The sequence below is a fragment of the Accipiter gentilis genome, chromosome 26 (assembly GCF_929443795.1).
Source record: "Accipiter gentilis chromosome 26, bAccGen1.1, whole genome shotgun sequence".
Taxonomy (NCBI): domain Eukaryota; kingdom Metazoa; phylum Chordata; class Aves; order Accipitriformes; family Accipitridae; genus Astur; species Astur gentilis.
This window is the reverse complement of record NC_064905.1, coordinates 1,264,154-1,289,736: the sequence shown is the minus strand read 5'-3', so window position 1 is coordinate 1,289,736 and position 25,583 is coordinate 1,264,154. Positions and strand designations below refer to the sequence as shown.

Genomic DNA, 25,583 nt, shown 5'->3' with positions numbered 1-25,583 from the left:
GTCAAGCAGGACATGCCTTTCCTAAACCCATGATATCGGGAAAACTCTAGTGGCAATGGCCATTGATTTCATGCTGTGAGAGAGCAACCCAAATGCTGATGAGGACGTTGCTGTAATGGATGAGATCTAACGTGTCGGACAATTTGGGGATGGTTGGGGTTTGGGGGTTGAAAAGAAGGCTTACGTGGATTCTTTAAGGTTGTCACTGCTGATCCAAATATTGAAAGAACACCAAAACAGGCCAGCATATGTCAAGACACTTCACTGGTGAGGAACGTAGTCCACACCCTGGCGGAAAGGGGGAGCAGCAAAAGAAAATTCCCATTTCTAACACCTGCCTTCTTCGGTCACACCTCTCTCCCTGAAAAATTTATCTTATCAACTAGGCTTACAACACAGTTGGAAAAAAAACATAGGAAAAGCCCGTATTGCCTTCCCTACTTTCCTAATGACTCTGGTCAGCCAACCAAAATGGAGAAATTACACCATGGGAAGAGAAAACCCTGAAGTCTCAACTGTCACCTTCCATCACATCTCTTCCAGAGGACAACCAAAGAGGAGGACGACAGAGTTTGTGACAAGAAAGCACATCTGATCCAAGCACAGTCAGCAGTCGGCAACGGAAATGGCAGAAAATAGTGCCTGGGGGGCTGCCACCACCACAGCCTGCATGTCTCACAGCTCTTCATAGGTCTTGAGTCGAAATGCTACACACCAGCAAGCAAGAACATCTGCAAAGCTGGTGGTGTGGCACCTCTAACGCAACTGGCAGTGATTTTATTCTACGGAAGAACAATTCACACCCACAACAGCAAACCTCAGCTGGTACTGCCCACCGTAGAAGAAGATGAGGTTGGAGACTGTGAATGTGCGCAAGTCCGTGGAACCTGATGAGATACATCTGAGGGTCCTGAGGGAATTGGCAGATGAAGTTGACAAGCCACTATCCCTCATATTTGAAAAGTCATGACAGACTGGTGAAGTTCCCAGTGACTGGAAAAGGGGAAACATAACCCCCATTTTTCAAAAGGGAAAAAAAGGAAGACCTGGGCAACTACAGGCCAGCCAGTCTCCCTTCTGTGCCTGGCAAGACCGGGAAGCAGATCCTCCTGGAAATTATGCTAAGGCACATGGAAAACAGAGAGGTGACTGGTGACAGCCAACGTGGCTTCACTAACGGCAAGTCATGCCTGACAAATTTCTGGTGGTCTTCTATTGCAGGGTTACAGCATTGGTGGATAAGGGAAGATAACTGACATCACCTACCTGGACTTGTGCAAAGCATTTGATACTGTCCCACACAACATCCCTGCCTCTAAAATGGAAAAACACGGATTTGACGTGTGGACCACTTGGTGGATAAGGAATTGGCTGGATGGTCACACTCAGACAGTTGCGCTCAGCGACTCTATGTCTGGGTGGAGATCAGCAACGAGTGGTGTCCTTCAGGGACCTGTATGCAGAACAGTATTACTTAACATCTTTGTCGGGGCCATGGACAGCTGGATTGAGTGAACCCTCAGCAAGTCTGCAGATGACACCAAGCTGAGTGCTGCAGTTCATACTCCAGTGGGAAGGGATGCCATCCAGAGGGACCTTGACAGGCTTGAGAGCTGGGCCCGTGCAAACCTCATGAAGTTCAACAAGGCCAAGCACAAGGTTCTGCACCTGGGTTGGGGCAATCCCAAACATGGATACAGCCCTGGCAATGTGTGGATTGAGAGCAGCCCTGTGGACACAGACGCGGCAGTACGGGTGGATAAAAAAGTGAATATGAGCCAGCAACGCGTGCTCACAGCCTACAAAGCCAATCATGTAGCAGGCGGCATTCAAAAGGAGTGTGACTCGCAAGTTGGGGAAGGTGATTCTCTCCCTCTACTATGCTCTTGTGATGCCCCTCCTGGAGTACTCTGGTCAGCTCTGGGGCACGCAGCATAAGACAGACATGGTCCTGCTCAAGCGAGTCCAGAGGAGGGCCACAAAGATGATCAGGGGGCTGCAGCACCTCCCCTATGAAGGGTTGAGAGACTCGGGGTTGTTTACCCGGGAGAAGAGAAGGCTCCGCGGACACCTTATAGCGTCCTTCCACTACTCAAAGGGGGCATACACCAAAGATAGGGAGGGACTTTTTACAAGGGACTGTAGTGATAAGATGAAGTGTTATGGTTCTACACTGAAAGAGGGTAGTTTTAGATTAGATACTAGGAAGAAATTACCTGCTGGGAGACACTGGAACAGGTTCCCAGAGGAGCTGTGGATGCCCCTTGCCTGGAAGTGTCCAAGGCCAGGCTGGATGGGGCTTTGAGCAACCTGATATACTGGAAAATGTCCCTGCTCATTGCAAGGGGTTTGGAACTAGATCATCATCTTTAAGGTCCCCTCCAACCCAAACCATTCTGTGATTCTACATTCATGGCAACATCAGCAGCTGTGGAAGTTGCTACAGATGCCCACCACTACACAAAGACAGCAGGTTGAAACACTACCCTCCCACAACGTATTTCCCAAAACAGGAGCAAAAAGGTTCATCAGACAGTATTCACCCGTCTGCATGTCACCCCCTCCTACCAATGCATTGCCTATGGCAATCAGGCAGCAGCACAAGGGACTGTCTCTGCTGGCAGATAGTCGTACAACACCGTGGGCATTTCAATACCATGTAACTATCTCAAGACCCAGAAGGCCTCATACTCCAGATCCTTGGAGCCTGGAAAAGAATCCTGGGCAAAACCACTCTCTGCCCATCCTGCCGCATGCTTTCCTCTAGGCAGCCTCCACTCCCCACTCTCCAACATGCCTTCTCAAGAAAAACATCTCCCATTCTTCTCTTCTTATGGCATAGGCCATGGAATTCCCAAGGATTTCCAGTTCCCACAAACAAGTCTTCCCACTGCTCAGAATCACCCTTCACTTCAGGAAATGCCCAGGCCCTACTCAGTGCCAGCGCCAGAATCACCTCCATTGACATGCCACAGTTTCCTCTCCAGGCTCAATCCAACTTTTGTTTATGCATCCCATCAATGAGACCACCGTCGAAAACACACAGAGGTATCACATACACAGTGTCGGAAAACTCTCTGCTGATGACCCGTCATGTCTGGCAATGCTTCAGCTATCTCCAGCACATGTTAACCAATCAAGAGATGGCTTACGCATGAGCAGGAACTAAAATACTTATATAAACCAAGCTATTTGGGCAATAAAGTGGCATCTGCTTTGATCATATTGGATTGTGTGCAGCGTCCGTGACTTCCGAGTCGACAATGTTTCAGCTATCTCCAAGGGAAATGATGCAGACCTGAGAGCAAGACTATTTCTGCAAGTGACATTGTGACAGCTCTAAATGGCAATAGCATCAATTTCTTGCTGTGAAAAAACAACCCAACTGTTGATGAGCACACCACTGCAACACATGATATTGACTACGTAGGAGAATCTGGTTTGGGGTTTGTTTTGTTGGGTTTATTTTGTTTGGGTTTGTTCTGCTTGTTAGGTTTTGCTTGTTTGGTTTTTTGATTTTGTATTTCTTTTTCCTAAGGTGTTTCCAGGGCTTCTGTAACCATGAGGCTGTTGATTCAAATACTAGCAGAACATCAAAACAGACCAATGTATGTCACATGACTTCTCTACTCACAAACAAGAGACCAAAACCTGGGGGATGCTGGAAATAACAAAATGAAAAGAAAATTCCCCTCTCTAACACCTACCTTGTTTGGTGACACTCCTCTCCCTGAACACTTTACACTAGCAATTAGAATTACAACACACTTGGAAAAAAAAACATAGGAAAAGTACATATTGCCTTCCCTACTTTCATAACTCCTCTGGTGGGTGAACAAAAATGCAGAAATTATACCACAGGGAGAGAAGACCCTGAACACCCAACTGTCACCTTCCATCACAACTCTCGCAAAAGGGAATCAAATAAGGACGAGGACAGAGTTTGCGACAAGAAACCACAGCGGATACCAGCATGATCAGCAAAAAGAACTCAAAGAAGCAGTAAATAGTGCCTGCGGGACTGCCACCACCACAGCCTGCGTGCCTGGCACGCCTTCAGCAAGCTCAGGTGGAAATGCTGTACCCCAGCAAGCCCGAGCGTCCGCAAAGCTGATGTCGTGGCACCTCACATCGCTGCGGGGTGCGGCAACACCTTGCTTGCTTGCTTGCTTCCTCCCCCACAGCGAGAGCCCGGCGGCTCCGGCAAGGACGCCAAGGTCCCGCGAACACCCTTACGAAGCACCCGCCAAGCCCCCACCGCCCGCGGGCCCCGGCGGCTGAGCCCGGCTCCCCCCAGCGCCTGCCCAGGGCCCGGGCGACAAGGGCCACAAGAAGGGGGAAGGGGCGAGAGGCGACAAAGGGGGGGGCACTGACCGTGTCCACGAGAGCGGGCGCCTCCGGCTGCGTCTCCTTCGCCGCGGGGCCGGGCGGCGGCGGGAAGTTGGGGCTGAAAACCATCAGGTCGCTCTTGCCCGCGCCCTCCGCCACGCACAGGCTCCGGCTCTGGCGCTGCGAGTACGACCAGCTCCCCACTTCGTTGGCGCACACCAGCGTCGCCGGCCCGGGCCCCGACAGCACGGCCGCCCGCGGCGCCCACCGCGACGCCCCGTACAGCACCACCGCCAGCAGGAACAGGCTCGACACCGCGCAGATGGCCACCACCAGCCACACGTTCGTCGCCGCCGCCGCCGCCGCGCCGCCCTCCGCGCCCGCCGCCGGCCGCAGCCCCGCCCCCGACGAGGACGAGCCCGCGGCCGCCAGCGCCGCCTCGGCGCCCTCCACCAGCGACACGCTCAGCGTGGCCGTGGCCGAGCGCGCCGGCTCCCCGTGGTCCCGCACCACGATCACCAGCCTCTGCCGCGGGCCGTCCGCCTCCTCCAGCGCCCGCGCCGTGCTCACCTCGCCGCTGTACAGCCCCACGCGGAACGGGCCCTTCCCCCGCGGCTCCCACAGCTCGTAGCGCAGCCACGCGTTGTAGCCCGAGTCCGCGTCCACCGCGCGGATCTTCGCCACCACCTGCCCCGCCGGCGCCCCCCACGCCGCCCACGCCCACAACGCGCCCGAGCCCGAGCCCGAGCCCGGCCCCGACGCCGCCGAGCCCGCGGCCCCGACGCCCGGCCCGCCCCCGGCAGGAGCCGGCGGGAGCAGCGCCGGCGCGTTGTCGTTCTCGTCCACCACGAAGAGCTGCACCGTGGCGTTGCCGCACAGCGGCGGCTCCCCTGCGTCCACCGCCCGCACCTCGAACTGCAGCACCTGCACCTCCTCGTAGTCCAACGGCTGCAGCGCCCACAGCCGCCCGCTCTCCGCGTCCACCGACACGTAGCTCGACGCCGCCCGCCACCCCCCGCCCGCCACCGCGCCCCCGCCGACGCCCTCCGCCACCGAGTAGCTCACGCGCCCGTTGCCCGCCTCGTCCGGGTCCCGCGCCCACAGCCGCGCCAGCTCCGCGCCCGCCGCGTTGTTCTCCCGCGCCAGCACCGTGTACACGGCCTGCGCGAACGCCGGCGCGTTGTCGTTCACGTCCGACACCGGCACCCGCACCCCGCGGCTGGCGCGCAGCGCCGGCGCCCCGCCGTCCTCCGCCCGCACCTCCACCTCGTACTCCGACACCCGCTCCCGGTCCAGCGCCTCCCGCAGCACCAGCGAGTACGAGCCCGCGAACGTCGCCACCAGCCCGAACGGCGCCGCCGGCCACACCGCGCAGCGCACCCGGCCGTTCGCCCCCGAGTCCCGGTCCGACACGCTCAGCAGCGCCACCACCGTCCCCACCGCCGCGTCCTCCGGCACCGGCACCGACAGCGACGTCACCCACACCTCCGGCGCGTTGTCGTTCACGTCCAGCACCTCCACCACCACCTTGCAGTGGCCCGACAGCGGGGGCGTCCCCTTATCTGTCGCTTCGATTTGTATCTCGTATGAAGGGACATCTTCGAAATCCAGGGCGCCCGTGAGACGGATCTCCCCCGTGTTCGGATCTAAAATGAAAACGTTTAATCCGTTTGCGGGAAAAGTATTGCTCGCAGTGAGCGTCATTTCGCTATTTCTTCCCACGTCCGGATCTGTGGCGTTCACCCGCACAAGTAACGTCCCCTCTGCAGCGCTCTCCGGCAGCTGCACTTTATACACTGACTGGTTGAACTGGGGTGCGTTGTCGTTGGCGTCCAGCACCGAGATCACCAGCTCCATCGTGCCCGTCAGCGACGGACGGCCCCCGTCACTCGCCGACAACACCAAACGGTGCTCAGCCATCGTCTCGCGGTCCAGCGGTTTCCTGAGCACCAGAAACAAGGATTCTCGGTATTCTTCACTGCGCTGTAAATCCAGAGAGAAGTGCTCGCTGGGGCTGAGGGTGTAGGAGAGCTGCGCGTTGGCTCCGACATCTGCATCCGACGCGCCCTCCAGCGGGAACCGAGACCCGGGAGGGGAGTTCTCCGGTATACTGAGGTTTTTCCGGGCGGCGGGGAAGAGCGGGGCGTTGTCGTTGATGTCGGTCACCTCCAGCTCCACGTGGAAGACGCGCAGCGGCCGCTCCACCAGCACCTCCAGGCGCAGGGCGCACGGCGCGCTCTTCCCGCACAGCTCCTCCCGGTCCAGCCGCGAGCTCACCACCAGCGCCCCGCTCGCCCCGCTCACCTCCACGCTCGCCCGCCGGCCCTGCGCCACCAGACGCAGCCGACGCGCCTCCGGCTCGCCCGCCTCCAGGCCCAGGTCCTGCGCCAGCCGCCCCACCACCGTCCCGGCCTTGGCTTCCTCCGGCACCGAGTAGCGCACCTGCCCGCCGCCCAGCGCCCAGGCCGCCTGCAGCACCAGCACCCGCACCACGGGCCCCCAGCACACGCCCATCGCCGCCGCCGCCCGCACGGGCCCCGCACGGCTCCCCGCCGCCGCCCGGACGCACCGGCTCTCCTGCCCGCCCCGCGCCGCCCCCCCGCGCTCACAGCCGGGCTCTCCGCCGCACCGGGGCGGAGCCGCCGCACCGCTCCGACGCCGTTTCTGAGCCTGCAGCGACACCGTGTGCTGCTCCGACGCCTCGCACGCTCCCCACCATCGCCAGCCCGCCGCCTCTCGCCTCGCTTCCTGCCGTGCTCCTCCTGTTTTGCCCCCTGCCTTTCTTTTTCCCCTCCTCCTCGCGTCTTTGCTCTTGCCTTCGTCCTTTCTTATTTCCTCCTTCAGTTATCTCTTCTTATGCCTTTCTCGCGTTCTTCCTTCCTTTCCTGACACTGCTTTCTTCCGTTCCGTTCCATCTTCTCTTTCCAACCTCTTTCTGCTTGCTTCTCTTTCCACCTTCGATGTCCTCTCTGCTCTTCCTTCTCCTTTTCGTTCCTGCCCTGACGTGCCCACGTCTTTACTCCCCTTTCCCTTCTCCTTCCATCCTTCCCTCTTCTTTACCCCCGCTGGCAGCTCGCCAGTCGCCTCCGGCACCGCGGCGGAGACCGTCAAAGACGGAGACAGCAGCGCTAATTACGGCCAGCAGCGCCGGAGCGCGGTACTCTAACCAAGGCGGAGGCTGTTAAGGCCGAACTCTCTTCAGCGTCTAGAGGTAAGGTCGGTGCCTTTTCGTAATGTCCTCTACGATCCTTCTTTCCTTCCTTGCCCTCCTTCATCACCTTTCTGTGTACAAGTCATAGCGTCCGTGCATGCTAGTAAACTCAATTATCGTTTCTTGTTTTCTTTACCTTTCTCTCCATTGCTTGCTTCCTTCGGGTTTGATTTTCCCTCTGTTGTGTTTTCCTTCCTTCTCTGCTTTCTCTTTCTCCCTTCCCCTCTCTTCCCTGTCCATCCCTCCCCTTCTCTTCTTCTTCCCTCTTTGCTTCTTTCTTGTCTCCTTTACCAACATGTTTTCCATACGACTACCTCACCCTCGCCACGAAGCACGGACATGCCCTCTGGCAAGAGCTATCATTTCACTTCCTCACCACTTCTCATCAAGCCTTGCACAGTGTCCCTTGGTCCCAAGGATGCCGAGGTCCTCACCTCCATTCAACATGTAGAGATAGCATCAGTGCATCCTGGTAATATCCTCTATCACCTCTTCCTTACTGAGTTGTTGTCCTTCTATCTTTATTCATTGCATACAGTCCTTTTCTTCCATCATCCTTTCTCTTTCATTCCTTCTCATTTCCTGCTTCCTTTCTCATTACTTTTTCGTCCTTTTTCTTTCATCTCTTCTTTTCATCTTTTTTCTTTCCTACTTCCCTTCCTTTGCTTCCGTTTCCTTTTTTGTCTCACCCTGCCTTAGCCTTGCCTACCCTTCTCTTCTGCTTCCACCCTTATCTCTTCTATTCTTTTTCCCCTTTACCAAAAGATTTTCTACACGTCTACACCACACTCTACATGAAGCACGGGCATGCCCTTTGGCAAGAGCTCTCATTCCTCTTCCCTGCCACCTTCCAACCCTCCAGGTGAATAACAACCTTCCTGCTTTCCTCCAGCCAATGCAAGACACAGCCACTACCCCTGCACCTCCCCATCCCTCCCTTCTGGAAGAAGACTACACTCATTAGACCCCCAATCCTCTCAAGGACACAGCAAATAACAGAGCAAGGCAATCACATGGCAAAGAAAGACCATCACTGCTACATCAGAAAAGAATCCCCCACCCTCTGAAACATAAGCCCAAGCCCCACGGACTTGGACATCTCTGCCAGCAGGCTCCAAAGAGTCCAAACAACCCAGGGGAGTCTTTCTTTAGGGAAATCAAACCCATCACAGGCCAGCACAACAATCCTTCAAGAACGCTGAAGAAGCACAGGGCAAACACAGCTCCCAAGCACTCTTCATGTGTCTCGAAGAAGAGCTATTCTTCCAGCCTCCTTTTCCACCTGTGTGCTGAATGGCAAACTCTTACATTCCCTTTCAGGCAGGCATACACTGCCAGAACAGCACAGGGGCACTAGCCCCCACGGAATACCTCTCTCTCATTAGCATGATCCACCTGTCACACAGACAAACAAAAGCCACAACAGTAACACCACAGCATTCTCACTGAGAACATCCCCTTGACTCCCAACACAGCCACTCCATGAAAGGGATTGTGCTCCCTCCTCCATCCGTGCTTGCTGCCACCCACTCAGGCTGTGCCTGGAAGCAGCAGAAAAGCAGTGAGAGCAGGCAGTGGTGCTTTGCTGCTCCAAACCTACAGGCATTACCAACCAGGCAACATTCGGTCGATCCAACTTGAAGACACCACTACTAAACAAGAACAAAAGTACAGCAGCCTCTCAAAACGTATCTTCTTTCTGTACGAGCAACTTACCTTTAACATCACTACGTGCTTCTTCAGAAAACAAACATTTTCAGGACACAAGAATTGGTTTTAAAGGATATTTTTCCCTTAACAGTATGAGAAATTTTGGAGGTTTCTGGACAGAAAAAAAAATTACTCCTGTTCTGCCAATATTTTGCAACCATTGTACAGTCCGCTCCTTGAGCTCTGACAGGCTCGGTGCTGTGACCCCTTCCCTGGGGAGCCTGTTCCAGTGACTGGCCACCGTCTCAGTGAAGAACCTTTTCCTAATGTCCAATCGGAACTTCCTCTGACACAGCTTCCAACCATTTCCTTGTGGCCGATTGCTGGTTACCAGAGAGATGAGATCAGCACTTCCCCCTCCAAATGCCCCCCTTGAGGAAGTTGTAGACTGTGATAAGGGCACCCCTCAGCCTTCTCTTCTCCAAGCTGAACAAACCAAGTGACCTCAGCTGATCCTCATACGTCTTGCACTCAGACCTTTCATTATCTTGCTCATCCTACTCTGAACACACTCTAGTAATATGACATCCTTCTTATGTTGAGGTGCCCAAAACTGCACACAGTACTTCATGTGGGGCCACACCAGTGCAGTGCAGAGTGGTAAAATCACCTCCCTCGACCAGCCAGCGGTGCTGTGCTTGATGCACCCCAGGACACAGTTGGCCCTTTTGGCTGCCAGGGCACACTGCTGACTCATATTCAGCTTGCCATCAACCCAAACCCCCAGATCTCTTTCCGTGGGGTTGCTCTCCTGCCTCTTGATCCCCAATTTGTAGGGATAACCAAGATTACCCCATCCCACATGCAGAATCTGGCACTTGCTTTTATTACATTTCATACAGTTGGGGATTGCTCAGCTCTCTAGTTTATCCAGATGCATCTGTAATGTCTCCCTATCCTTGAGGGAGTCCACAGCTCCTTCTAATTTAGTGTCATTGACAAACTTACTTAATGTGCATTCGACTCCTGCGTCCACATCATCTATAAAAACATTCAAGAGCACTGGCCCTAAAACTCAGCCCTGCGGAACCCCACCAGTGAACTGGCTGCCAGCCTCATGTAACCCCATTTACTATAACTCTTTGACCCCAACCCACCAGCCAATTGCTCACCCAACACATTCTGCACTTTCTTATGACAAGTAGTATGACAGCTGTATGCTGGACATTTTATCCAGAAGGATACTATGAGAGACAGGGTCAAAAGCTTTGCTAAAATCCAAAAAACCCAACATCTACTGGCTTCCCTTTGTCAACTAGATGGGTGACCTTGTCACAAAAGGAAATTAAGTTAGCTAAACAGGACTTGCCCCTCGTGAACCCGTGCTGGCTATGGCCAATGACTGCAGTGTCTCTCGAGTGGTTTTCAATAACTCCCAGAATAACCTTCTCCATAATTTCACCAGGCATTGAAGTGGAACTGACAGGCCTGTAATTACCAGGCTCTTCTCTCTCACCCTCCTGGAAAACTGGGACAACATTTGCCAGCTTCCAGTTGCCTGGCACCTCTCCAGACTCTCAAGACCATGGAAAGATAATGGAAAGAAGTCCTGCAATGACATCGGCCAGCTCTTTCAGTACCCTGTGATGAATCCCATTGCGCTCCGTAGACTCTCATGCCTCCAGCTGGAGCAGCAAGTCTCAGAGTTCACTGGGAGTTCATCATTGCCCCAGTCACAATCTTCCAACACAGGGCTCCGGGTATCCCAGGGCCCATCATCAGTGTTGAACTACAGAGGTGAAGAAGGCATTAAACATCTCTGCTTTGTCTACATCCCTATTTGTGAGGTGGCCAACCTCATCCAGTAACAGATCAATGTTATCTCTCATCCTCCTTTTGCTGTTAACATGTTTTAAAAAGCCCTTTTGATTGTCCTTCACAGTGCTGGACAGCTTGAACTCTAGTGGACCTTTGGACACACAAATTTTCTCCCTACAGGGGCAAACAGCATCTCTGTAGTCCTCCCATGTCACCTGTCCTTCTTTCCAATGTCCATACACTTTCCTTTTCCACCTAAGTTCTAGATGGTCCCTGCTCAGCCAAGCCAGCCTTCTGTCCTGCTTATTTGACCTCCGACACCCTGGAATTGCCTGCTCCTGCGCTCTTATGAGATGGCTCTTCAAAAGTGAACAGCGTTCATGCACCCCAATACCTTCAAAAGCAGATTCCCAGGGGACCTTACTAACTAGTTCCTTCAGCAGCCCAAGTCTGCTCTCCCTGTATCCAGGGTTGAAGTTTTGCTGGCAGTTTTTCTCCTGTTGACAACCATCTGAAACTCAACTACTTTGTGGTCACTGTGACCAAGACAGCCACCATCACCTCTTTGTCCACGAGTTGCCGTCTGGTTACAAACAACAAATCCAGGAGGGCACATTTCCTAGTCAGCTCCCTTACTACCTGCCCCAAGAAGTGATCTTTAACGTACTCCAGGAATTTCCTGGATCTGTTTGCTCTATGATATTCCCAGCTGATGTCTGGGAAGTTAAAAGCACCCAAAAGGACAAGGGCAGCTGATCTAGAGATATCCCTTGACTCCTTGTAGGATAATTCTTCAGTGTGGTCATCCTGGCTGGGTGGTCCAGAGTAGACTCCTACAACAACATCCGCTTTATTTGCTTTTCCCTTATTCCTTACCCAGAAGCTCTCAACTGTGTCACCACCAACTGCCAGCGCCATACAATCCAGCCCCTCTTTTATGTACAGCACCACCCACCCGGCCTACCCCTCCAGAAGAACCTGTAACTGTCCATCATGGCACACCTGTCACAGGACTCATCCCACCACGTTTCCCTTATGCCAGTGATGCCAAAGCTCTGGCACTGGGACAAAGCTTCTAGCTCCTCCTGTTTATTCCTCATGCTCCACGCTTTAGCATGGAGACATTTCAAATGTGTACCAGTGTCCTCAGCATGTCGTGGAGCAGACTGAAAGACCTCGCTAGCACACCATCCCTCAAATGCTGACGTGCCACCTGTGGCTACCACTAGCAAGCCTGGTTTTACCCCTTTCCCCTTCAAATCTAGTTTAAAGGTCTTTCAAGAAGCCCTGCTAGCTGGGGTTTTTTTTACAACATCAACAGCTTTGGAAGCGGCTACAGATGCCCACCACTACACAGGGACAGCAGATTGAAGCGCTACCCTCCCATAACACATTTCCCAAAATAAGAGGGAAAAGGTTCATCAGAAAAAATTCAGCAGTCTGCATCTCACCCCCTCCTACCAACACCACTCCTATGTCAATCAGGCAGCAGCACAAGGGTCTGTGACTGGTGAGAGATACTCATAACCTCAAAAGAATCCCAGTCCACTGTATAGAAATGCAAGAAGAGAACACCAGGGCACAAGGATATGCAGAACTTCTGGAGGTCCTGACAGGATTCGGGCCAAGTAGCACTCTGTGCCAGAACTCCACTCAAGGTTTTCTACTTGCATCCTCTTCCCCATGCCCTAGGAAATGGCATCTCCAGCTAAGCAGACACTCTCCGGTTCTTCCCCAATGACACCGTATGTGTTCTGTCCTGCATCTCCATTTCCTCAGGCAAGACTCTTCCCTGCTCAAGGTCACCCTCCCCATAATGGATGCCTCCAATGGAAGTCATGCTCTTCTGTGACAGAAGGCCTCCAACTCCAGACCCTTGGGAGCCTGGGAAAGGATCCTGCAAAAGAACACTCTGTGCCCTTCCTGCGTCATGCTTTCCTCAAGCAAGCCTCTATTCCCCACGCCGAGACATGTGTCCTCAAGACAAGCACATCATCTCCCATTCTTGTCTTCATATGGCATGGCCCATGGTCCTCCCAAGGATTTCCAGTTCCTGCTGACAAGTCTTCCAGCTGCTCACAGTCACTCTTCACAGCAAGAGATGGCCAGGCCCTACTCAGTGCCACATTCACTGCGTGACATGCCATAGTTTCCTTGCCCACCTCAAGGCTCACTCTGGCTTTTACAGACCCTTCCATCAACAACAGCACCATCGAAAAACACAGAGGTGGTATCATGTGCGTGGTGCCCACCCAACACTCTGCAGCTGACCCATCATGTTTGGCAATGCTTCAGCTCTCTCCCATGGAAATGTTACATGCTATGGCGCAATACTCTTTCTAAAGGTGATGTCGGGACAGCTCTAACGGCAATGGCATTGATTTCATGCTGTGAGACAACCACCCAAATTTTGATGAGCACAGCACTGTAATGGATGGTATCTTCTGTGTTGGACAATTTGATACAGATTTGGGGGTTTTAATTGTTTGGTTGGTTTTTTCATCAAACCGAAGATTTCTGAGTCTCTGGTATGGTTGTGCCTGCTGATGCAAATATTGAAAGAACATCCAAACAGGCCAGCGTACATCACGCTACTTCTCTAGCCAGGAACACAAGTCGACTGTTTTGTCTCCTTTAACAAAATTTTTTCTCAAGAACTACACCATGCTCGACACAAAGCACGGGCATGCCTGTTGGCAAGAGCTCTCATTCCTCTTCCCCGCCACCTTCCAACCCTCCAGGTGAATAACAACCTTCCTGCTTTCCTCCAGTCTATACAAGACAGACAAACTACCCCTGCACCTCCCCATCCCTCCCTTCTGGAAGAAGACCACACTCATCAGACCCCCAGTCCTCTCAAGGACACAGCAAATAACAGAGCAAGGCAATCACATGGCAAAGAAAGATCATCACTGCTACATCAGAAAAGAATCCCCCACCCTCTGCAACACCAGCCTAAGCCCCACGGACATGGACATCTGTGCCAGCAGGCTCCAAAGAGTCCAAACAACACTTGGAGGGGATTTTCTTTGGGAACTCAAACCCATCACAGCCCAGCATGACGACCCTCCCGGAAGGCTGAAAAAGCAGGGGCCAACCACAGCTCCTGAGCACTCTTCCTATACCTTGTGGAAGAGCTATTCTTACCGACCCTTTCTCCACCTGCATGCTGAATGGCCAGCTCATGCTTCCCCTTTCAGGTAGGCATGCTCTGCCTGAACAATGCAGCAAGAGCCTTGTTACCCAAGGGATTTAGTACCCATGGAATACCTCTCCTTCATTAGCATGACCCACACATCACACACCCAAACAAAAGCCACGAAGGAAATGCCACCACTTGTTCACTGAGTACATCTCCTCAATGCCCAACACAACCACACAAAGAAAGGCATTGGGGTCCCTCCCACATATCTCCTTGCTGCTGACTGCTCACACTGTGCCTGGAAGCAGCAAGAAAGCAACGAGAGCAGGCAGTGGTGCTTTGCTGCTTCAGACCTACAGGCATTACGATCCAGGCAATGTTTGCTCATCCAACATAAAGATACCACGACTGAACAGGACCAAACGTACAGCTGTCTCTCAAACACATCCACTTCAGGTGCTGAGCTACTTACCTGTAGCATCACTGGTTGCCTCTTCAGAAAAGAAACTTTTTCAGGGGAGGGGAATTGCTTTTCAAGGATATTTTAAATTAACATCATAGCATTTCTGGGGAAACTGGGCAGGAAAAAATGACACTTGTTCTGCAAAAACTGGACAGTGCACAGTGCCCCTTCTGGACTTCTATCACAGGGGAAGCAGGAAGGAGCCTTGAAAGCTAAGGACATTCTTTCAATGGGGAACTTAGCTCAGGAGAGTGGAAAAGCCATCTCCTACACTGATGGGAAATCGGCCAAATATCTGCCACCTGACAGCTGCCAAAATTCAGCACTCCGCATCTCATCCACTGTTACCAACGCGTTGCCAATGTGACAGAAATAAAACCAAAAGGGTGGGCGGTTTTGGTGAGGGGAGAGAAGAAAACCAAAGGATCCCATTCCGCTGTAGTGAAATGCAAATTCTGGCAGTATCTTGAATACGGAGACCACTTCTTCCCCTCCCTAGCAAGACTAATAGCAGAGAGGTAACCAAGGAGAAGTTCAGAAAAGGCTGGCGGCATGATCCAAATTTGGAAAAGCTTCTCTTTGAGCAACAAAATTCCACACCAGAAACAAGTGATTAAAGTCATGAGCAGTAGATGTCTTCGCAAGCAGTAATACCACAAAGAACAACAGCGCCCTAAGCTATGCCAAACTTCAGGAGGTTCTAAGAGGATCCCGGGCAAGCACCACCGTGTGCTGGGACACTTCTTGAGGTTTTCTGCTGGAATCCACTATCTCGAGCCTTGGGAGATGGAATCTCCACAGCTAAGCAGACATTCTCCAGTCCTTCCCCAGTGACACAGACCATCTTCTAACCGGCATCTCCATTTCCATCAGACAACACTGTCCCCGACTCAGGGCCACCCTCCCTGTGATGCTTGCCCAGGCCCCACTGGCTGCCACTTGCAGGATCAGTGCCACAACGCTCAGATATTGCTCCAACACAGTAACATGCTCCAGCTCTAAACCCCGCTCCAAGCATGACCCAGGCCTTTGCACATCCGCACCTTCCCTCCTGATCAGCACAAAGAACGGAGGGAGGCATGCAAACCCACTCACTGTCTGGCAGACTCTTCCCAGCTGCGTGAACTCCACCCAGAATGCTTTTGCTTTTCAGCAGTCTCAGGTGGAAACACCACAGACCTGCACATTAGAGTGCTTAAACAGTCTGTAGTTAGAGCTGTGACAGTTCTGATCCCAGTCCACATGGATATTACCCTTTCAGAAAACCACACCAAACGCTGAAGCACAAGTGGTCTCACGATGGTCATTGGGTGAGAGAACTTCTACGATAGAAAACGCAGTGCTGGGCTCCTGTGTAGGGTTTGCCATGCACATGCATGTGTATCTAAACATGTTAATACTGACAAGACATCAAACCATCTCTACCGCGGCCACCTGTGCATGTGCACAAACAGGGGAAGTCCAAAGATTACACTCACCTCCTCATGTGCCCTTACAAATCCTGCCTGGTGAGGTTGCCAACATGGCAACACCAACAGCTGCGGAAGCTCCTACAGGTACCCACCACATCACAAGTACAGAAGATTGAAGCACAATACTCCCAAAACACCCTTCCCAAAACAGCAGCAAAAATATTCATCAGAACAAATTCAGCAGTCTGCATCTAAACCCCTCTTACCAACAACACATTGCCTACGTCAATCAGGCAGCAGCACAAGGGACTGTCTCTGCTGGGAGACACTCATAACCCCAAAAGAGACACTGTGGGCATTTCAGTACCACATACTATCTCAAGATCCACAAGGCCTCAGACTCCAGAACCTTGGGAGGCTGCAGAAAGATTCTGCAAAAGACGACTCTGTGCCCTCCCTGACTCATGCATTCCTCTAGCAAGCCTCCATTCCCCAATCCAAGACACATGTCCTCAAGACAAGCACATCATCTCCCGTTCTTGTCTTCTTACAACATGCCCCATAGTCTTCCCACCTCCATCCCACACAAGTCCTCCCACTGCTCAAGGTCACCCTTCACATCAGGAGATGCCCAGGCCCTACTCAATGCCACTGCCACATTCACCTCCATGAACATGCAACAGTTGCCTTGCCCACCTCAGGGCTCACTCCACATTTTCCAGACCCTTCCCAACAAAGACAGAACCATAAATAAACATGCAGATGGTATCACACACACAGCATCCAGCGGAGTCTCTGCAGCTGACCCTTCATGTTTGGCAATGCTTCAGCATTCTCAGAAGGAAATGTGGCAGACCTGGGAGCAATACTCTTTATAAAGGTGACCCTGGGACAGCTTGAGAGGGCCATGGCATTGATTTCACGCTCCAAGGGAAAAACGAACATGTTGACACGCACAGCACTGTAACGGATGATATCGACTGAGTAGGAGCATTTGGTTTCGGCTTGGGGGGGGGGGGGGGGGCTGGTTTTTTGGCGTTGGGTTAATTTGTTTATTTCCCTTTTGTTGTAAGAAAACATGATTTTCAGTGCTTGTGCAATGATGTGACTTCTGATACAAATATTGAAGAACATCAAAACAGGCCAGCGTACTTCATGACGCTTCACTGGTGAGGCATGCACTCCAGAACCTGGGGGGAAGAAACAGAAGGAAAAGAAAAAGAAAATTCCTATTCCTAACACCTACCTTGTTTGGTGACACTCCTGTCCCTGAACACTTTACACTAGCAACTAGCATTACAACACACTTGGAAAAAAAACATAGGAAAAGTACATATTGCATTCCCTACTTACATAATTACTCCAGTGGGCGAATAAAAATGCAGAAATTATACTACAGGGAGAGAGGACCCTGAACACCAGCTGTCACCTTCCATCACAACTCTCGCAGAAGGGAATCAAATCAGGACGAGGACAGAGTTTGCGACAAGAAACCACAGCAGACACCAGCACGATCAGCAAAAAGCAACTCAAAGAAGCAGTAAATAGTGCCTGCGGGACTGCCACCACCACAGCCTGCGTGCCTGGCACGCCTTCAGCAAGCTCAGGTGGAAATGCTGTACCCCAGCAAGCCCGAGCGTCCGCAAAGCTGATGTCGTGGCACCTCACATCGCTGCGGGGTGCGGCAACACCTTGCTTGCTTGCTTGCTTCCTCCCCCACAGCGAGAGCCCGGCGGCTCCGGCAAGGACGCCAAGGTCCCGCGAACACCCTTACGAAGCACCCGCCAAGCCCCCACCGCCCGCGGGCCCCGGCGGCTGAGCCCGGCTCCCCCCAGCGCCTGCCCAGGGCCCGGGCGACAAGGGCCACAAGAAGGGGGAAGGGGCGAGAGGCGACAAAGGGGGGGGCACTGACCGTGTCCACGAGAGCGGGCGCCTCCGGCTGCGTCTCCTTCGCCGCGGGGCCGGGCGGCGGCGGGAAGTTGGGGCTGAAAACCATCAGGTCGCTCTTGCCCGCGCCCTCCGCCACGCACAGGCTCCGGCTCTGGCGCTGCGAGTACGACCAGCTCCCCACTTCGCTGGCGCACACCAGCGTCGCCGGCCCGGGCCCCGACAGCACGGCCGCCCGCGGCGCCCACCGCGACGCCCCGTACAGCACCACCGCCAGCAGGAACAGGCTCGACACCGCGCAGATGGCCACCACCAGCCACACGTTCGTCGCCGCCGCCGCCGCCGCCGCGCCGCCCTCCGCGCCCGCCGCCGGCCGCAGCCCCGCCCCCGACGAGGACGAGCCCGCGGCCGCCAGCGCCGCCTCGGCGCCCTCCACCAGCGACACGCTCAGCGTGGCCGTGGCCGAGCGCGCCGGCTCCCCGTGGTCCCGCACCACGATCACCAGCCTCTGCCGCGGGCCGTCCGCCTCCTCCAGCGCCCGCGCCGTGCTCACCTCGCCGCTGTACAGCCCCACGCGGAACGGGCCCTTCCCCCGCGGCTCCCACAGCTCGTAGCGCAGCCACGCGTTGTAGCCCGAGTCCGCGTCCACCGCGCGGATCTTCGCCACCACCTGCCCCGCCGGCGCCCCCCACGCCGCCCACGCCCACAACGCGCCCGAGCCCGAGCCCGAGCCCGGCCCCGACGCCGCCGAGCCCGCGGCCCCGACGCCCGGCCCGCCCCCGGCAGGAGCCGGCGGGAGCAGCGCCGGCGCGTTGTCGTTCTCGTCCACCACGAAGAGCTGCACCGTGGCGTTGCCGCACAGCGGCGGCTCCCCCGCGTCCACCGCCCGCACCTCGAACTGCAGCACCTGCACCTCCTCGTAGTCCAACGGCTGCAGCGCCCACAGCCGCCCGCTCTCCGCGTCCACCGACACGTAGCTCGACGCCGCCCGCCACCCCCCGCCCGCCACCGCGCCCCCGCCCGCCACCGCGCCCCCGCCGACGCCCTCCGCCACCGAGTAGCTCACGCGCCCGTTGCCCGCCTCGTCCGGGTCCCGCGCCCACAGCCGCGCCAGCTCCGCGCCCGCCGCGTTGTTCTCCCGCGCCAGCACCGTGTACACGGCCTGCGCGAACGCCGGCGCGTTGTCGTTCACGTCCGACACCGGCACCCGCACCCCGCGGCTGGCGCGCAGCGCCGGCGCCCCGCCGTCCTCCGCCCGCACCTCCACCTCGTACTCCGACACCCGCTCCCGGTCCAGCGCCTCCCGCAGCACCAGCGAGTACGAGCCCGCGAACGTCGCCACCAGCCCGAACGGCGCCGCCGGCCACACCGCGCAGCGCACCCGGCCGTTCGCCCCCGAGTCCCGGTCCGACACGCTCAGCAGCGCCACCACCGTCCCCACCGCCGCGTCCTCCGGCACCGGCACCGACAGCGACGTCACCCACACCTCCGGCGCGTTGTCGTTCACGTCCAGCACCTCTAGCTCCACGCTGCAGTGACCCGACAGCGGCGGCGAGCCTTTGTCTTTCGCTTTAACGTGTAGATCATAGAAAGTTTCTGTCTCAAAGTCCAGGGCGCCCGTCAGTCTGATCACCCCGCTGTTCCTGTCGATGCTGAACACATCTGAGGCCGAGGGAGGCACAAAAGTATCAATTTCATAAAGCACCTCGCCATGTATTCCCAAGTCTGGATCCGTGGCGTTCACCCGCGCCACCAGCGTCCCCTCTGCAGCGCTCTCCGGCAGCTGCACTTTATACACCGACTGGTTGAACTGGGGCGCGTTGTCATTCACGTCCAGCACCGAGATCACCAGCTCCATCGTGCCCGTCAGCGACGGACGGCCCCCGTCACTCGCCAACAACACCAAACGGTGCTCAGCCATCGTCTCGCGGTCCAGAGATTTGGCGACCACCAAGAAGAGGGATTTCCTCTTCTCGTCAGAGGATTTAACATCGAGCGTAAAATACTCGCTGGCGCTGAGGGTGTAGGAGAGCTGCGCGTTGGCTCCGACATCTGCATCCGACGCGCCCTCCAGCGGGAACCGAGACCCGGGGGGGGAGTTCTCCGGTATACTGAGGTTTTTCCGGGCGGCGGGGAAGAGCGGGGCGTTGTCGTTGATGTCGGTCACCTCCAGCTCCACGTGGAAGACGCGCAGCGGCCGCTCCACCAGCACCTCCAGGCGCAGGGCGCACGGCGCGCTCTTCCCGCACAGCTCCTCCCGGTCCAGCCGCGAGCTCACCACCAGCGCCCCGCTCGCCCCGCTCACCTCCACGCTCGCCCGCCGGCCCTGCGCCACCAGACGCAGCCGACGCGCCTCCGGCTCGCCCGCCTCCAGGCCCAGGTCCTGCGCCAGCCGCCCCACCACCGTCCCGGCCTTGGCTTCCTCCGGCACCGAGTAGCGCACCTGCCCGCCGCCCAGCGCCCAGGCCGCCTGCAGCACCAGCACCCGCACCACGGGCCCCCAGCACACGCCCATCGCCGCCGCCGCCCGCACGGGCCCCGCACGGCTCCCCGCCGCCGCCCGGACGCACCGGCTCTCCTGCCCGCCCCGCGCCGCCCCCCCGCGCTCACAGCCGGGCTCTCCGCCGCACCGGGGCGGAGCCGCCGCACCGCTCCGACGCCGTTTCTGAGCCTGCAGCGACACCGTGTGCTGCTCCGACGCCTCGCACGCTCCCCACCATCGCCAGCCCGCCGCCTCTCGCCTCGCTTCCTGCCGTGCTCCTCCTGCTTTGCCCCCTGCCTTTCTTTTTCCCCTCCTCCTCGCGTCTTTGCTCTTGCCTTCGTCCTTTCTTATTTCCTCCTTCAGTTATCTCTTCTTATGCCTTTCTCGCGTTCTTCCTTCCTTTCCTGACACTTCTCTCTTTTGTTCCGTCTTCTCTTTCCATCTTTCTTCTCTTTCCACCTTCGATGTCCTCTTTCTGCACTTCCTTCTCCTTTTCGTTCCTGCCCAGAAGTGCCCAAGTCTTTACTCCCCTTTCCCTTCTCCTTCCATCCTTCGCTCTTCTTTACCCCCGCTGGCAGCTCGCCAGTCGCCTCCGGCGCCGCGGCAGAGACCGTCAAAGACGGAGACAGCAGCGCTAATTACGGCCAGCAGCGCCGGAGCGCGGTACTCTAACCAAGGCGGAGGCTATTAGGGACCAACTCTCTTCAGCGTCTACAGGTGACGTCGTGCTCGTCATCTCCTCTATCGTCTCTTCTTTCCTTCCTTTCTTCCTCTTTGCTTTCTTTTTACTTCCACCAATTCCTTCCTTGTCTTCTTCCTTCCTGACTGCCATTTTCTGTTTCCTTTTCTCCCTTTTTTCCATTAGCCTTTCTTCTACTGGTTCTTCTCCCATCTGCCTTTCCTTAGCTCCATCCCTAGCTCTTCCCTTTTTTCCCTGACATGCCTCATCTTTGCGTCCTAATCCTTTCTGTTTATACACAAACAGCTGAGCCATTGTATCTTCCTTTCTTTTTCTCCTTCACCAAAATAATTTCTAAATGGCTACAACACACTCACAATGAAGCATGGACACACCCCCCTTCAGGCAAGGCCTCTCCTTCCTCTTCCTTACCACTTTTCACCAAGCCTGACACAGCACCCTGAGTACCGAGGGTGCGGAGGTCCTCCAATCCCTTCATCGTGTCGAAACAATGCTGGTGCATGCTGGTAATCTCTGCTATCGTCTCTTCCTTCTTTCTGGTTTCTTCTTTCATTCTTTCTCGTTTTCTTTCTTGCTTGCTTTTTACTTGCATAGATTACTTCCTGTCCTTCTTCCTCTTCCTCGTCCTTCCCATCTCATCTCCCTTTTTAAATTATTTTTTTTTTTTGTCCTGCCCTATCCATGCCTCCCGTTCTTTTCTACTTCCATCCTTGCATCTTCTGTTTTGTTTTTCCGTTACCAAGAAGTTTTAAAAATGCCTACACCACACTCACCATGAAACACGGATGTGCCCTTTGGCAAGAGCTCTCATTCCTCATCCCTATCAACTTCCATCCTTCCACCCAGTAAACAACCCTCCTGTTTTCCTCCAGCCTATGAATGTGCACCTGACCTTATCTTCCTGAAGAAGAACACACCCTTTGGCATACCAGCCATCTCAAGGACCCAACAAATCACAGAATGAGGCAATCAAATAGCAAAGAACATCTCTGCCTCATCTGTTGTGGGTTTGTGTGGCATGGGGATTTTTGCTAGCAGGGGAGGGGTCGCAGGGGTGGCTCCTGGGAGAAGCTGCTAGAAGCTCCCCCAGCTCCAAGCCAGACCCTCCTCTGACCCAGGCCAACCCAATCAGTGAGAGTGGTAGCTCCTCTGAGAGAAAGTGTTTATGAAGGAGAACCTGCAGTGAGTGGGGGTATTGGAATGTGAGAGGAAAACCTCTCTGGATACCGAGGTCAGTGAAGGAGGGGGAGGAGGGGCACCTGAGGATGTTGATGCCCCTGCAGCCCGTGGTGAGACGGCAGGCTGTCCCCCCGCAGCCCGTGGAGGTGAGCAGGGGACCACATGCCCCTGAAGATGGCCGTCACTCCATCCGAAAGCCCACACTGGAGCAGTGCATGGCTGAAGATCGGCCAACGGAAGTACCCACGCCAGGGAAGTTTGTGAGGAACTGCAGCCCGCGGAACTCACGTTGGAGAAGTTCGTGAAGAACTGTCTCCCGTGGGAGGGACCCCACGGTGGAGCAGGGGAAGAGTGAGGGGTCCTCCCCCGTGAGGAGGAAGGAGCGGCAGAGACAAGGTGTGGCAACCTGACCCCAACACCCATCCCCTGTTCCCCTGCGCCGCCAGAGGGAGGGGGTAGAGAGAAACGGCAGTGGGGTTGAGCTGGGAAGGAGGGAGGGGTGGGGGAAGGTGTTCTAAGATTTGATTTTACTTCCTCATATCCTTGTTTTGATTCGACTTGTAGTCAATTAAATTGATTTTGTTTCTTCCCCAAACTGAGGCTGTCTTTTACCCGTGACCGTAAGGGGTGAGTGATCCCTCCCTGTCCTTCTCTCGACCCATGAGCCTGCCTTTATATTTTCTCCCTCAACCCACCGTAGCTGGGGGGTGCAGGAGGGTGTGAGCAAGCGGCTGCGTGGTGCTTTCTTACCGGCTGGGCTGAAACCACAACACTCAGCACAATCCACCACTCTCTGAAATGCAAGCCCCAGATACAGGGATGTCTCATAAAAGAAAGGCTCCACAGAGTCCAAACAACACAGGTGAGTCTGTCATTCGGGAACTCAAACCCAGCACAGCCAAGCACAACAAGCTTCCAGGAAGACCGAAAAAGCACGGGGCAACCACAGCTCCCAAGCACTCTCCATATACCTCCATTCTTCCAGACTCATTTTCCACCTGCACGCTGAATGGCAAGCTCTTGCTTCCCATTCAGGCAGGCATGCACTGCCAGAACAACACAGCAAGAACCTCAGTACCCAGGGGCATTAGTCCCCTTCGAATAGCATCACATAGCCATCACACAGCCAAACAAAAGCCACGAGGACAACACCATGGCATTTTTACAGACAAGATCCGCTCAATGCCCAAAACACCCACCCCATGAAATGGACTGTGATCCCTCTTCCATACATGCTTGCTGCCACCCACTCAAGCTATGCCTTGACGCAGCAGGAAAGGTATGAGAGCAGGCAGTGGTGCTTTGCTGCTCCAAACCTACAGGCATTACAATCCTGGCAACATTCGGTTGATTCAACAGCAAGAAACCATGACAAAACAGGAACAAAAGTACATCTGCCTCCCAAACTCATCCTCTTCAGGTATGAACAACTTAGCAGTGGAATCACTGGTTGCTTCTGCAAAATAAAAAATATTTTCAGAAAAGCAGAAACAATGCCTTTAAGGGACGTTTGAAATTAGGATTACGAGAGGTTCCTGGGGAAGCTGGACACAATAAAATTACTCATGTTCTGCAAAAGCCTGGAAAATGCTACACAGGGCACAGTACTCCCTTATGCACTTCTATCACAAGGGAAGTAGCAGGGAGACCTGAAAGCCAAGGACAGTCTGTCAATGTCAAGCTCAGCTCAAGACAGCGAAAAAGCCATCCCCCACACTGACGACAAACCGCCCAAATGTCTGCAACCTGACAGCTGCCACAATTCCGCCTCCTGCATATTATCCGCTGTTACCAACACATTGCCAATGCGAGAGAAGAGAAAACAAAACAATGGGAGGTTTTGGTAAGAGGAGGGAAGAAAACCAAAGGAACCCCTTGCACTGTATTGAAACACAAGAGGACAACAACAGGCACAAAGCTATGCAGAAATTCTGGAGGCCCTGAAAGGATCCCGGGCAAGTAGCACTGTCTGCGGAGCCTCTTCTTGAGGTTTTCTAATGCCATCCTCTGTCCCACACCCAGGTGTGGGACAGGATTTGGCTGGTCTCAGCAAAACCCCCAGCACTGCTAAATTGATAGATGGAGGTGTGTTGGAACTTGTTGGCCACAGGCCCTGGGAAGGGTAAGATAAGAACTTTGAAGACACAGAGAGTGCTGTCTCTATGTTTATACAAGGACCATGAGCTGGTGAGGCTGTAAAACTATTACCTTGAAAAAGAGGAATTATTGCCCTTGTGGGCTGGTGAGGCTGTAAAACAATCACCCTGTAAAGGAGGAACTGTTGTCCTTGATCAAGATAGATTGCTGTAGATAGAAGAAGTGTTTAGAAAAATACTTTTAGCACCCAGGGCAATGGCATCTCCAGCTAAGTGGACGTTCTCCACTTCTTCCCCAATGACACAGACCATGTTCTAACCAGCATCTCCATTTCCCTCACGCAAGACTTTTCCCCACTCAAGGTCACACTCCCCATGACGCATGCCCAGGCCACACTTCAGCCACTCACAGGATTAAAGCCACAGCACCCAGGGACTGCTCCAGCCCAACAACATGCCCCACCTCTAAGCCCCATTCTCAACATGACCCAGGCCTTTGCACATCCTCACTTTCCCTCACAAATGGCACAGAAAACATATGGAGGGCTGCAATGCCCCAGAGTGTCTGACAGACTCTTCCCAGCTGCCTGAACTTCACCCTGAATGTTTTCGGACTTTTCAAGCAACCTCAGAGGGAAACAACACTGCTGTGCATTAGAATGTAAAGATGCTTTGATTAGAGCTTGACAGCTCTGACTCCTGTCCGCACAGAATTTATTCTTTCAGAAAACCAAACCAAAGACCAAAGCAGAAGTACAATCACAATGTCGACCGCGTGGGAGAATTTGCACCAGAGAAAACCACAGCTGGCCAGGCTTTGGTGTGTAAGTGCACATCTCTGAATGACTTAAGCATAACAGGACACACCATCTCTACCAAGGCCAACTGTGCCAGTGAACAGGTAGGGGGAGTCAAGCACAGAAAGATTACAACCACCTCCCTACATCCCCTTACAAATCCTGCCCAAGCAGGATCAAGGAACCATCATGGCAACATCAACGGCTATGGAAGCTGCTATAGATGCCCACCACTGCACAAGGACAGCAGGGTGAAGCACTACCCTCCCACAACACCCTGCCAAAACACAGGAGAAAAGAAGTTCATCAGACAGCATTCACCAGTCTGCATGTCACCCCCTCTTAACAACACATTGCCTACATCAGGCAGGCTGCAGGGGAACCTACTGACCCTGGTGGGAGACATTCATAAACTCA

At 54.6% G+C, this 25,583-nt stretch overlaps 1 protein-coding gene across 6 annotated transcripts in view; it reads right to left on the bottom strand.

Moving 5' to 3' along the window:
* The window catches only part of LOC126051048 (protocadherin alpha-C2-like), a 162,677-nt gene extending 141,432 nt beyond the window's left edge, over nt 1-21,245 (bottom strand). For 2 of the 6 annotated variants that reach the window (XM_049829703.1, XM_049829716.1), the window contains exon 1: nt 4,579-7,086. In XM_049829703.1, the coding sequence (XP_049685660.1) occupies nt 4,579-6,843 (2,265 nt within the window). In that variant the 5' untranslated portion in view covers nt 6,844-7,086. Of the gene's footprint in view, nt 1-4,374; nt 7,087-17,937; nt 20,816-20,875 lie in introns of those variants that run through there. The other 4 variants (XM_049829711.1, XM_049829706.1, XM_049829713.1 and 1 more) reach the window with 4 other exon arrangements.
* Between the last annotated feature and the right edge of the window lie 4,338 nt (nt 21,246-25,583).